The 13,238-nt window shown below is 43.6% G+C and overlaps 1 protein-coding gene across 4 annotated transcripts in view; it reads right to left on the bottom strand.

The window, feature by feature from the left end:
- LOC126262797 (uncharacterized) overlaps positions 1–13,238 on the bottom strand; it is a 75,050-nt gene that overhangs the window by 41,538 nt on the left and 20,274 nt on the right. For all 4 annotated transcript variants that reach the window (XM_049959618.1, XM_049959622.1, XM_049959619.1 and 1 more), the window contains 2 exons: positions 10,829–10,927; positions 10,306–10,404 (listed from right to left, as the gene is read on the bottom strand). In XM_049959618.1, coding sequence (XP_049815575.1) covers positions 10,306–10,404; positions 10,829–10,927 — 198 coding nt within the window. The remainder of the gene's footprint in view (positions 1–10,305; positions 10,405–10,828; positions 10,928–13,238) is intronic.

Genomic DNA, 13,238 nt, shown 5'->3' with positions numbered 1-13,238 from the left:
GACATAGCAACATGGGAAAACAGTTATGCGCTTGTGGCTCAGTAACTATATACTGAATTTTTGCCCATTTATGACTCACTCTGAATCTGCTGGCGAGTGAGAGAACTATCATAATGTGTCTTGGTGGTTAAGCTGGCTATGCGACTAGGACTGAACAAGGACTCACTCCAATTTTTTTCCCTTTAGTGTAATTTCATTCCACTGCGCCATATTGGCAGGGGATGGCTGGCAAAGGCACAGTCCACCACTCTTCAGCCAAATGGCTTTAACAATGCAAGGGGACCTTTTACATTTTAAAAAAGGGTAAAAAGGATGACATAAAAATACAGTAAATGGAGATCATGGGAGTTAAAATATACATTAATACGGGGACATTGGGGGACAATTAAAAAGTCGACATGAATTTAAAAGAACACAGCCAGCAATTTGTTGCGTACTTAAAATCACTGGAGTGAAACACAAGGTAAAAGTCGGTCACAGCGTAAAATTCACACAGAGCGAAACACTTAAAAAACAAAACCACTGGAAACGACGAAACACAAAGAATAAAAAACCACTTGTAGGGACCTGCTGAGGGATTGGAGGTCGGAGAGGAGGGAAAAAGAGGGCAGGGGGGATGGGGGGTGGCGGGAGGAAGAGGAAAAAGGGGGGCAGGGGGCGCACCAAGAGGCAGGAGACTGGCAGGGTGGGGGGGGGGGTGAAGAGGGAAGACAAGGCAGGAAGGAGTGCAGAGACACTAAAGGAGAGCGTGGGAGAGGGAGGGGGTTGACTCTCTCCAAAGGTAAATACACATAATTATACTTCTTTTATTCAAGAAAGTCATATTCAATGACAGTCACGTCGTTACGTCACATTACATTTGCAAACAAGCACAGGTGACAATCATCGTTCTTTGTCACCATGCATTCATTCAGTTGATTGCCTTGATGGGGATTGAATCCACCTTCTTCAGTGCGGATGAAAAAGTACGTCCGATCTCCTGCGCAAGTAGCGAGAATGGAGGAAATGGACAGGCAATGTGGATAGGTGGGCTCGTTGGGAATGTGGGTCAGCAGTTGGGCGTGCCAAAAAAGTCTGCGCGGTGCCGATAACACTTAGTCCCAGATGGCGCAGTGTTCAATCCACCTGCCCAGTAAGCAAGAGATCCCAGGTTCAAATCTCGGTATTGCACACATTTTCATTCGTCGCTACTGACATCCAGTAATTCCTTTCCTTTCCTTTCTGCTCCCCTCCTTCCCTCCACCTTCAGTTTACACATAAGCATAAAAATTCGAACGATCTGAATGGCAGTCGTCCTGATTGCTATGCATGCAACAAAGCTTTCGTTTAGGTTTTCTAGCCACTTGGTGGTACATTCTGTGTGGCTAATCTAACTTGATATCATAGGATAACCACAGGGAACACTGTCCTATATGGCGAACGACGTAGATTTAAACTAATATTACGATGTTGCAAACATCAGAAATCGCGTCATTAGTAACGGGACACTCCTTAACACATGTAAACTCAATTTTCTTTAATTATTAATATTTCAAACATGTTTCCACTCTGATTAGGATTTCTTGAAGTATCTGAGATAGATAAAATCTGTAATTCTATCACATAATTCCTTCAGGACGCCTAGTCAAAATGAGTTATTTGCAAGAATATCTGTACTTCCGTAATTCTTCGACAATTCGATATATTCTTAGTGTAAAGGACCTGACACTTAACAGCACCGTTTCGGTTCCATCATTTGCAGTCTAGAGGGTAAGAAAATTCTTCGAAAGAATGAAGTATGCCTATTCGGAACTGACTTCACCACAAAAGACGCATAAGATGAAAACAAAACTAATATGATTGTTTCTGTCTTTGATTTCATTCTCAGCGCCTATTAGGCCTATTGAATCAACGTAATTTAAGAATTACTCTTACACTGAACTATCATAATAACAAACAAGACGAAAAATATTTGGGTAATGTCCAGTCGTAAAGAAAGAGAAGAGGCAGCTTGCAATAAACAAACTAAAAGTGCTTAGTTCAGTGAATTTACCTGCAGTGTGTTCGTAAATCGTGGGACCTTACAGCGAGGTGGCAAAAATCATCGGATACTTCCTAATATCGTGTCTGATCTCATTTTGTCCGGCGTTGTGCAGGAACTCGAGGTGGGATGGACTCAACAGGTCGTTGGAAGTTCCCTGCAGAAATATAGCCGTCCATAATTGAGAAAGCGTGGCCGGTGCAGGATTTTGTGCACGAACTGACCTCACTATTATGTCCCATTGTCGGTGGGATTCATGACAGGCGATCTTGGTGACCAAATCATTCGCTCGAATTGTGCAGAATGTTCTTCAAACCAATCATGAGTTGTGGCCGAGCGGTTCTAGGCGCTTCAGTCCGGAACCGCGCTGCTGCTACGGTCGCAGGTTCGAATCCTGCCTCGAGTATGGATGTCTGTGATGTCCTTAGGTCAGTTAGGTTTAAGTAGTTCTAAGTGTAGGGGACTGATGACCTCAGATGTTAAGTCCCATAGTGCTTAGAGACATCTGAGCCGTTTGAACCAACCATCAATGACTGCGGTGCAGTGACGTGACATCTCTGTTTGGGAATGTAAAGTTCATGAATGGCTGAAAATGGTCTTCCAAGTAACCGAACACAACTATTTCCATTCAGTCCATTCCATATAATATCAGCCCGCGCCGCTAAGGAACCAGCATCATCCTGCACAGTGACTTGTTGACAACTTGGATCTACGGCTTGGTGGTGTCTGTGCAACACTTGAACCTTACCATCAGCTCTTATCAACTGATACGGTTACGAGCACCGGAGAGGCTCTGTGGGCGATGTCACGCTTTTAGTAAAGGCACTCAAATCGGTCGTCTGCTGCCATAGCCCATTAACGTAAAATTTCGCCGCGCTGTCCTAATGGATATGTTCGTCGTACGTCCCACATTGATTTATGCTGTTATTACACGTAGTGTTGCTTCTCTCTTAGCACTGACAACTCTACGAAAATACCGCTGCTTTCGGCCGTTAAGTGAGAGCCGTCGGCCACTGAATTGTCCGTGGTGACAGACAATGCCTGTAATTTAGTGTTCTCGGCACACTCTTGATACTGTGGATCTCGGAATATTGAATTCCCTTATCAATTCCGAAACAGTGTCCCATGCCTCTAGTTCCAACTACCATTCCGCGTTCAGTGTCTGCTAATTCTCGTCGTACGGCCGTAATCAGGACGGAAACGTTTTCACGTGTATCAGCTGAGTACAAAAGACAACTGCGCCTTTTATACCTTGTGTACCAGATACCACCACCATTTGTATATGTGCATATCGCCATCACGTGACTTTTCACATCCCAGTTTAGCTAGCACACATGTTCTACTCACTATGAGTATTTTCAAATATCGGATTTGTGTACTTTGTAGAAATATATTGCAACAATTAATACGCTGACGTATTTCGTATTCTGTCCATTCCATAGGATTAGGAATTTTACCAAGATCGATATCTAAATAAAAAGCAGAAAACTACTACTCACCCAACATTTCCATAAATTACGTTACAAGAATGGTCACGAGTCATGATAATACACTCCTGGAAATGGAAAAAAGAACACATTGACACCGGTGTGTCAGACCCACCATACTTGCTCCGGACACTGCGAGAGGGCTGTACAAGCAATGATCACACGCACGGCACAGCGGACACACCAGGAACCGCGGTGTTGGCCGTCGAATGGCGCTAGCTGCGCAGCATTTGTGCACCGCCGCCGTCAGTGTCAGCCAGTTTGCCGTGGCATACGGAGCTCCATCGCAGTCTTGAACACTGGTAGCATGCCGCGACAGCGTGGACGTGAACCGTATGTGCAGTTGACGGACTTTGAGCGAGGGCGTATAGTGGGCATGCGGGAGGCCGGGTGGACGTACCGCCGAATTGCTCAACACGTGGGGCGTGAGGTCTCCACAGTACATCGATGTTGTCGCCAGTGGTCGGCGGAAGGTGCACGTGCCCGTCGACCTGGGACCGGACCGCAGCGACGCACGGATGCACGCCAAGACCGTAGGATCCTACGCAGTGCCGTAGGGGACCGCACCGCCACTTCCCAGCAAATTAGGGACACTGTTGCTCCTGGGGTATCGGCGAGGACCATTCGCATCCGTCTCCATGAAGCTGGGCTACGGTCCCGCACACCGTTAGGCCGTCTTCCGCTCACGCCCCAACATCGTGCAGCCCGCCTCCAGTGGTGTCGCGACAGGCGTGAATGGAAGGACGAATGGAGACGTGTCGTCTTCAGCGATGAGAGTCGCTTCTGCCTTGGTGCCAATGACGGTCGTATGCGTGTTTGGCGCCGTGCAGGTGAGCGCCACAATCAGGACTGCATACGACCGAGGCACACAGGGCCAACACCCGGCATCATGGTGTGGGGAGCGATCTCCTACACTGGCCGTACACCACTGGTGATCGTCGAGGGGACACTGAATAGTGCACGGTACATCCAAACCGTCATCGAACCCATCGTTCTACCATTCCTAGACCGGCAAGGGAACTTGCTGTTCCAACAGGACAATGCACGTCCGCATGTATCCCGTGCCACCCAACGTGCTCTAGAAGCTGTAAGTCAACTACCCTGGCCAGCAAGATCTCCGGATCTGTCCCCCATTGAGCATGTTTGGGACTGGATGAAGCGTCGTCTCACGCGGTCTGCACGTCCAGCACGAACGCTGGTCCAACTGAGGCGCCAGGTGGAAATGGCATGGCAAGCCGTTCCACAGGACTACATCCAGCATCTCTACGATCGTCTCCATGGGAGAATAGCAGCCTGCATTGCTGCGAAAGGTGGATATACACTGTACTAGTGCCGACATTGTGCATGCTCTCTTGCCTGTGTCTATGTGCCTGTGGTTCTGTCAGTGTGATCATGTGATGTATCTGGCCCCAGGAATGTGTCAATAAGGTTTCCCCTTCCTGGGACAATGAATTCACGGTGTTCTTATTTCAATTTCCAGGAGTGTATTACTTAAAATTTATACACTGGACTCGCATTCGGGAGGACGACGGTTCCATCCCGCGTCCGGCCATCCTGATTTAGGTTTTCCGTGATTTCCCTAAACCGCTCCAGGCAAATGCCGAGATGGTTCCTTTGAAAGGGCACGGCCGACTTCCTTCGCCGTCCTTCCCTAATCCGATGAGACTGATGACCTCGCTGTCTGGTCTTCCCCAAACAACCCAACCCAACTTAAAACTTATAGACCTACATTCGGATTTTAGTAGAATCAGACGATCGCTCTCACATCATTCCATACTCAGAAAAACGTCACTCCCGAATTGTCGCCTCTCCAGACTCATCGCGGCGTAAACTATCTCTTAATGTTAGCAACAGGAATTTCTTACAATGACTGAAGCATCTGAGACAGTCAATACCCGTGATTCTACTACATAATTCGTCCATTAATCTTCTCAAAAATAAAATTATATGTCAATAAGAAATTTTGTAGAAATACCTGGACTGCCAGAGTTCTACCATAAGTCGATATTTTCTTGCTCTAAAAGGTACAGATCTGCTTAAATATTTTTCAGAAAGGTAGCGAACCGTGCCCTTATCGCTGCAGGAAGTAAATTTAAATAAACATAAATCGTGTAGTGCGGACAGACAGTCTTTCTGATGCTTTGTATACAGTCAGACTGGAAAAGGGGATGCCGGCCGAGCAGATTCCCTTTCGGTAACCGCTGACTCGACTCTCACGCAGAAGAGGGAACGCAGTAAACTGACACCGTGTGTCTGCTTCCGACCAGGGATTGGAAATTAACCGTTACCCGCTTACCGATTTCTCAGTCGCCTATTAATCGTCGTTCGCACGGCGAGTAGTTTTACATAATCTGCTTAATGAATTAACATGTTAAAAAAACCGCTATTAACGGTCTCAAGCGCTTTATGAAAGCCTAACATTCCACTGCTCATTAACCGCAGAATCGACTACTCAGTAACCGGTTTTTGCGATTAGCTTTCGGAAGCCGTGCTTCGTCCCGTCTTTGCTCGATCGGGAAGATCTTGCCGTTTTTCCGGTCGATAAAGTGGCACAAGGTTATCAATATTAATTCCTCTGTGTTCATAACTCCATGAGGATCTATGTGCTGTTCGAAAGTAACCTATCGCCCTTGATATCTAGCAAAAATAGGTGGTAAATATACTGAACAGGAGGTAGTTGCGCTCAATCTTGGACTTTAAATGACTAGAGGAAATGTTTTGTTCGGGGTCTAGATCCAAACCCAGCACTCGTAGTCATTCTTAACTAAGAATGGTCATCCATTACATACGGAATTTTACACCATCAGCGACATCGGCGTATGTTTGAACCTGAAAATATCACTTAATCAAAGCCTTCGTTACTGAACAAGACTCCTCGACACAGCATATATCATCGTTGCCGACTAATCAAATATCAGACTTCTCGCTTGCATCAACGTGTTAGAAAGTCTAGACGCGAAGTTGTACACCAAACCGGGATTCTTGACCAGCCTCTATTGCGTTTTTTAACTAAGCCTGCACAGATGTTATTTGCAAGTTAAAATGTGTGCACATATTTAAACTTGAAATGACTTGACGTAATACATTGTGCACGACGGAAATCCGAACCCAAAACTAATCGGATTATTAATTAAGCAGGATTAGATGTTATGTATCTGATTTTTTTTACACCAGAAGCGAGTCATTCGGACCTGGAATGACAAAACGAAAAATTTTATGTCTGATTAGGATTTAAACCCCGTACCTGTCGTCTTTGTTGGCTATGCAGCCTCTACCTATTGAATTCTTTTTCCCTTCAGCTAATAGAACTTGAAGTAAGTGATGAAATTTTCTGTCTGATTGGAAATCGAAACCAGCACATATTCTCATTTTGGTCTACACACGAGGAAACTGTAAAAATAGAATTCTTTTTCACCAAGAGTTGGCTGTGCGCAACTTAGAACTTGCAAAGACACTATGATAATTTGCGTTCCAGACCGGGATTCGAACTGAGATACGCCCCTTTCGCAGCGACGCTGAGGCGTTCAGAATTTTAGTGAAAACAACAAAATAATGGAACTATCGGCTCGGGGGAGGCAAATTCCGTAGAAAGGGGCATCCAGTCAGGTATGAAAATTATCACATCTCATGCTCAAATGAAGTAAAAAATAACTGCTCTGTGACGATTCGTTCATAAAATTAAACAAATTTTATCGTTTAAGCAGGGCTAATCGGTGACGTAGTTTCTATTCGTCGCCACTATTGCTACCAGCGGAACGCCGGGTTTTTTACGGGCATTCCTAACAACTGTGCAACCTGGCACTTTTTTAATTATTTTTATTTTATTTTATTTATTTATTTATTTTTTGACGTTAAGAAATTTGAAAGTCTATTGCCGCCGGTTAAAAATGGTCGCCTGAGGTGGGAATCGATCTTGAAACCTCATCATAACATGGAAACACCAACCTACCAAACTGCTGCCGACCATGCGTGGTGTGTTCAGTATTTCATAGTATCAGAATATCTCCCACGACTCCCTGAAGGTCGATTCCTGCCTCTTCGATACATTTCACTTCTGGGATCTATCGCATTATTGTTCGAACTACCTCCATTACATTCTACGTACTTTCGACATGCCCCGTACCTACTCACATACAACAATTCCTTGCAGTTTCCCCACGGAAACCGTTTCATACTAGCTTTCTAACTGGCAATGGTTGCATGCTTTCTGACAGTGGCATTAAAAACCGCTTACAAATTAAATGCGATGAAGAAAAGTCGGCTATCTATTAAACAGTTAGTACTCAGTGCGTTTTCAATTTCCACTCACTGCTTCCGACACGGAAACTGCTGCCGTCTCTTGTCAGCGGGATGTAAATACGCTTCCTGCCGTCGTAGCTCTGATGATCATTACACGTATCGGAGAGAAGCTCTAGAAGTAGTTGCTTCAAATCTGGTAAATTATTCCATAATTTCCTTAAGTACGAAATACTTTTGAAGTTAAAATCAGGTATCTCCAGTAATTCGTAGATTTCATTAAACTAAATTCATTGGTCAAGGTATTACTTTATGACAGAAATTGAGTTGAATTAATTCATCATCATGATCTTAGTAGCGACATTTGGAAAATGCTAAAACTGTTGGTCTCACATCCGGGAGAACAACGGTTCAAACCCGCATCCGGCCATCCTGATTTAAGTTTTCCGTGAATATCCCTAAATCGCTGCAGGTAAATGCCGGGATGGTTCCTTTGAAAGGGCACGGCCCGTTTCCTTCCCCATTCCTTCCGTAATCTGATGGGACCGATGACCTCGCTGTTTGGTCCCCTCCCCCAAATCAACCAACCAGCCAAGACTGTCGGAAAACGCAAAGTCAAATCGCCAAAGATGTTAATGTCAGCTGTTAAATGTTACTGGTAATTCCTGGCAGATAAAATGTTCAGACTGCTCAACACCAGTAATTTCATGTAGTATAAGAAGGAAAATATCGACAAGCTTTATCCGTTTTCATGTAACTAAACTCAGCTTTCCACGCCGTTCAGTGTCAAAAACTCAGGAGATAAAAAATATTCGCCACTGTCACAGAGGCTGTAGAGAGCTCTGTGGTCTCTCGAATTAGTGAAAATATTGCAGAATTTTTATGTAATTAGTTTCCACTTCAATGATGTAGGAAAATATTGCACACACATACACTTCGCGTCCGACTCAGTAACTTAGACGTCAACAAAATCATTTTAACTCGTTTCAGTAATATTATTTAGTGGGACTGTGCTACGCAATGTTCGTTCTCGTTGTAAAATATGTAACTTACTTACTGGATGCTGTAACTACACTACAATACTGATTTAGTGTGACAGGAATGGTTACGGATGGCCGAATTTAAATGTACAATGGCTTCTGTCTCTGTGTCTTCCTGACCTAAGCAGGCTTCACTACGGTTGGTCATAGACGACCTGAGCATTTACGTGGGTTCTGTTTTTCACTTCATGTTGCCAGACATGAAGAAGGTCTTTTTAGTGTATGTTAAAATGGTTAGTTATGTTAATTTATTTTTAATTGAAAACCATCAAAATTATAGGCTTCATGGTAGATAATGGTGAAGGTTCTTCGTAGACAAGCAGAACGTTGGAGATTATCAGAATGGTTATTCAGTCTACATCAACACAGCAGTAAGAACGCTACTTCTAGCTTCTCTAGTGAATTTCATTCTGACTCCTACCTGACAGATTAAAAAAGAAAGAGATGGGAGGCAAAATGACTTTAGTTTATGAGTGAGATTTGAACTGGCAGATTAGGCAGCCTACACTTCAGGAAGTGATAATGTTACCAGCCGTGTTTACGCCCACAGTGATAATTCACAAAGCAAAAAATGAGATTAGTTGTAGCTACTGCGTGAAACGATCTTTCTCGGCTCAAAATCTTAAATTTATTAACTCGGTCTCACACTTTAAGAGAAAATCACTCAGAGTATTCAATGAAAATGACGAGAAAAGTATCTAGCGAATTTAGAAGGATAATTCTGTGCCGCTCCATGAAGTAACTTAACATTACAGACTTCCCAAACACATTCTGTGATATTGTCAAATCTCAATTATCCTAGCAGCAGGAAGAACAGGTTTCCACAGTTGACATGTCTCTTTAATGAACTCACATATGCAGAGAACAGCTAACGCTTAAAAGACGTGGCGAAGGCAGGGATAATTATTTCAATGGCCCTCCTCTTCCATAAACGTCATAATTTCACAAGCTGTGACATGGTCGCGAATAAAACAATGACATGAATACAGAATAAGTTTCCTTTACTTTACGTCTACGGTCACAAATTTTTTGTCGACAGACTACCGGTTTCGGTCTATGATGTCCACCTTCTGACCTGTTTCTTGAAAACATGTCCTAACGTACTGCACCCGTGGTGATATCGTCAAATGTTAAACACAAAGTCAGCATCGGCATCGTCAAGTATATATAAATAACAGCATATGCAAGAGTCATCTTGTCAGCAGTACTGACCTTAGACGTAAAGGAAATTTAACTTCATAATTGTTTATTTCCTGTCTCGAGCGTAGTGTAAACTGAAAAGCTTATTCAGCAGATGCGATTCACTTTTTTTGGAGCATCTTCAGTGGTTATAGTGTAAACTTTACAAGTTGGTAGCGCATTCTTTGATCATTATAGACGTTTAAGGTTGTCATTGGCTGACATTTGCACTACCCTCAAAATAGAGGAACAAAAATGAGAAGAAAACTACACAGCACTGACTGCAAAACACGAACATCCAATAGAAAAATGTTTTAAGTTATAAGACCAGTTGTTTGCTTACCTTAGCGAAAGCGACATCCTCCGATTGTGACCCCTGTTCGCCACTCGTGTCCTTTGAGAAACTATTCGTTATCTGGGAGTACTCGCCGATTCCTTCTCTCTGTAAGAAAAAAAAGTAGACGTAGGTGAAACATACCTAAGAGGTCTGTGTACTGAGTCAAGGAAGAGCCAAACCAGCTACAATATTCTTTGCTGGAAATGGAATCGACATCTTTCACAATGCCAACTGTCTGCTTGGGAACGTCATCGTCAGACAACCGTCAGTCTTTTCTGAAATCTATGTAACTATTGTTTCATAGTTTTTGGCTACACAAAAGAAGTGGAGATGTCCAAAAAAGACACCGAGTATTACTTAGTAATAAAAGAACACACTTACATTTAGCAAATACATGGCATTATCGTGAACACAAGAGTAGGTATGTGAGTGTGTGTGTCTTTATATTTGTGAGTGTATGTATATACTTGTGAGTAACTTCATTAACTGCCTGATCAGCAGAATGATAGCATCAGATCTGTGTGCATACCTTGCTGAAGGACAGCTCCTGCTGTTGTGGCTGCATCCCATCTCCCGTGTCCTTCGAAACGCTGCTCAGCATCTGGGGGTCAACGCCAACGCCTTCATTCTATTAAAAAGATAAAAACGGTAGAAATGCTAGTAAGAGATTAGGAAGCACTTGAACACTCTATACTGGTCAAAAAACAGGCAGTTTTGGATTGCAGTGCATTTCCAATAAACATCATTCATTTCTATCTGTAAATACACAAAAGGGAAATACCACGAAAACATGGTTGGATGTCAATATAACTTCGTCAACGTACACACCTTTTTCTTGCAGTAATTCTCCCAATATCAGCTTTCTTAAAGCACCGATACAGACATTCGTTGTGCCTTCTTTCCAATCTTGCAGTTTCTGCATTGTATACTGGGCCACAAATCTTCCCTAAAATCTGCCTCTCAAACCCACAAATGCGCTCTTCCATTGTCTGTGTACTTTCCCAAGTCTCACAACCATAAAATACCACCGGTCGCACCAGTGACATGTATAGCTGTATTTTGCTTTCTTGGGATACGATGCATGACATGTATTGGTAGTTTAAACTGTGGTACACCCGGTTCGCACTTACTATTCTTTGTCGAATTTCCTTTTCTGTCTCACTTTTGTTCGACATTATTGCCCCCAGATACATGAATTTTTCAACTTTTTTCAGAACTGTGGCCGTCTATAATACTGGAGTGCATATTTTGCCAACGAGAGACTACTGTATACTTTGTTTTCTCATCGTTGACAAGTAAACCTAGTTTGCTCGCTTCTAGCATTAATCTAGAGGTATCTACTGTCATCTCATTCAGAGTTTCAAAAATGATTAAAATGGCTCTGAGCACTATGGGACTTGACTTCTGAGGTCATCAGTCCCCTAGAACTTAGAACTACTTAAACCTAACTAATCTAAGGACATCACACACATCCATGCCCGAGGCAGATTCCAACCTGCGACCGTAGCGGTCGCGCGGTTCCAGACTGAAGCGCCTAGAACCGCTCGGCCACACCGGCCGACCATTCAGAGTTTCGCCCACAATCACCAAATCATCTGCAAATGCAAGGATCATATCACTTCCAACTATCTCCATCACCCTATTAAGGCCAACTGCATGTCTCACCTCTTCCAGCGTTATGTTGAACAGACCTGGTGAGAGAGGATCGCCCTCTCTCAACCCATTTTTAACTGAGAATGGTGCTGACAAATGATCTACAAAGCGTACTTGACAATTTGATCCGCTGTAACAAACTGCAATCAGTCTAATGTAATTCACTGGTATGCTGAACTCCTGCACCATCTTCCAGAGGGCGGCCCGATTAATGCTGTCGTATGCCTTCCGGAAGTCAATTAATATAAGGTGAAGGGTAAAGTGGGTAGACATGTTGTACCAGCAGAGGGCACTCCCCCTAACAGAGTATTTGTACACCAGCCCACTGGAAGACTTCCAAGTGGTCGTCCGCGGACGAGGTGGTGAGACAGGACCTCAGCGACTCTGGAAGAAGCACATCCAACAGCCAGCACTGAAGATGCCCTAGACAGAAGTATATAGGCAAACATGTAATAAATTTCTGTGGTATTACAACTATTTTCTCATGATTCGTGACCGTGATGTGTTAATCATTTCATTATGTTCTATGTATGTGTAGTATTTGTATAGTTTTGTCTTCTGCCATGGGCGTAAATAGCTGATGATGGTCGAAGTAGAGAGGATATAAAATGTAGACTGGCAATGGCAAGGAAAGCGTTTCTGAGGAAGGGAAATTTGTTAACATCGAGTATAGATTTAAGTGTCAGAAAGTCGTTTCTGAAAGTATATGTATGGAGTGTAGCCATGCATGGAAGTGAAACATGGACGATAACTAGTTTGGACAAGAAGAGAATAGAAGCTTTCGAAATGTGGTGCTACAGAAGAATGCTGAAGATTAGATGGGTAGATCACATAACTAGGGAGGAGGTACTGAATAGGATTGGGGAGAAGAGGAGTTTGTGGCACAACTTGATTAGAAGAAGGGATCGGTTAGTAGGACATGTTCTGAGGCATCAGGGGATCACAAATTTAGTATTTGACGGCAGCGTTGAGGGTAAAAATCGTAGAGGGAGACCAAGAGATGAATACACTAAGCAGATTCAGAAGGATGTAGTTTGCACTAGGTACTGGGAGATGAAGAAGCTTGCACAGGATAGAGTAGCGTGGAGAGCTGCGTCAAACCAGTCTCAGGACTGAAGACCACAACAACAACAACAATATGTGCAAAGAAAGCCGGCCGGTGTGGCCGAGCGGTTCCAGGCGCAGGTTCGAATCCTGCCTAAGGCATGGATGTGTGTGATGTCCTTAGGTTAGTTAGGTTTAAGTAGTTCTAAGTTCTAGAGGACTGATGACCTCAGATGTTAAGT

This window comes from Schistocerca nitens, chromosome 6 (assembly GCF_023898315.1).
Source record: "Schistocerca nitens isolate TAMUIC-IGC-003100 chromosome 6, iqSchNite1.1, whole genome shotgun sequence".
NCBI classification, from domain to species: Eukaryota; Metazoa; Arthropoda; class Insecta; order Orthoptera; family Acrididae; genus Schistocerca; species Schistocerca nitens.
This window is presented reverse-complemented; position numbering and strand designations above follow the sequence as displayed.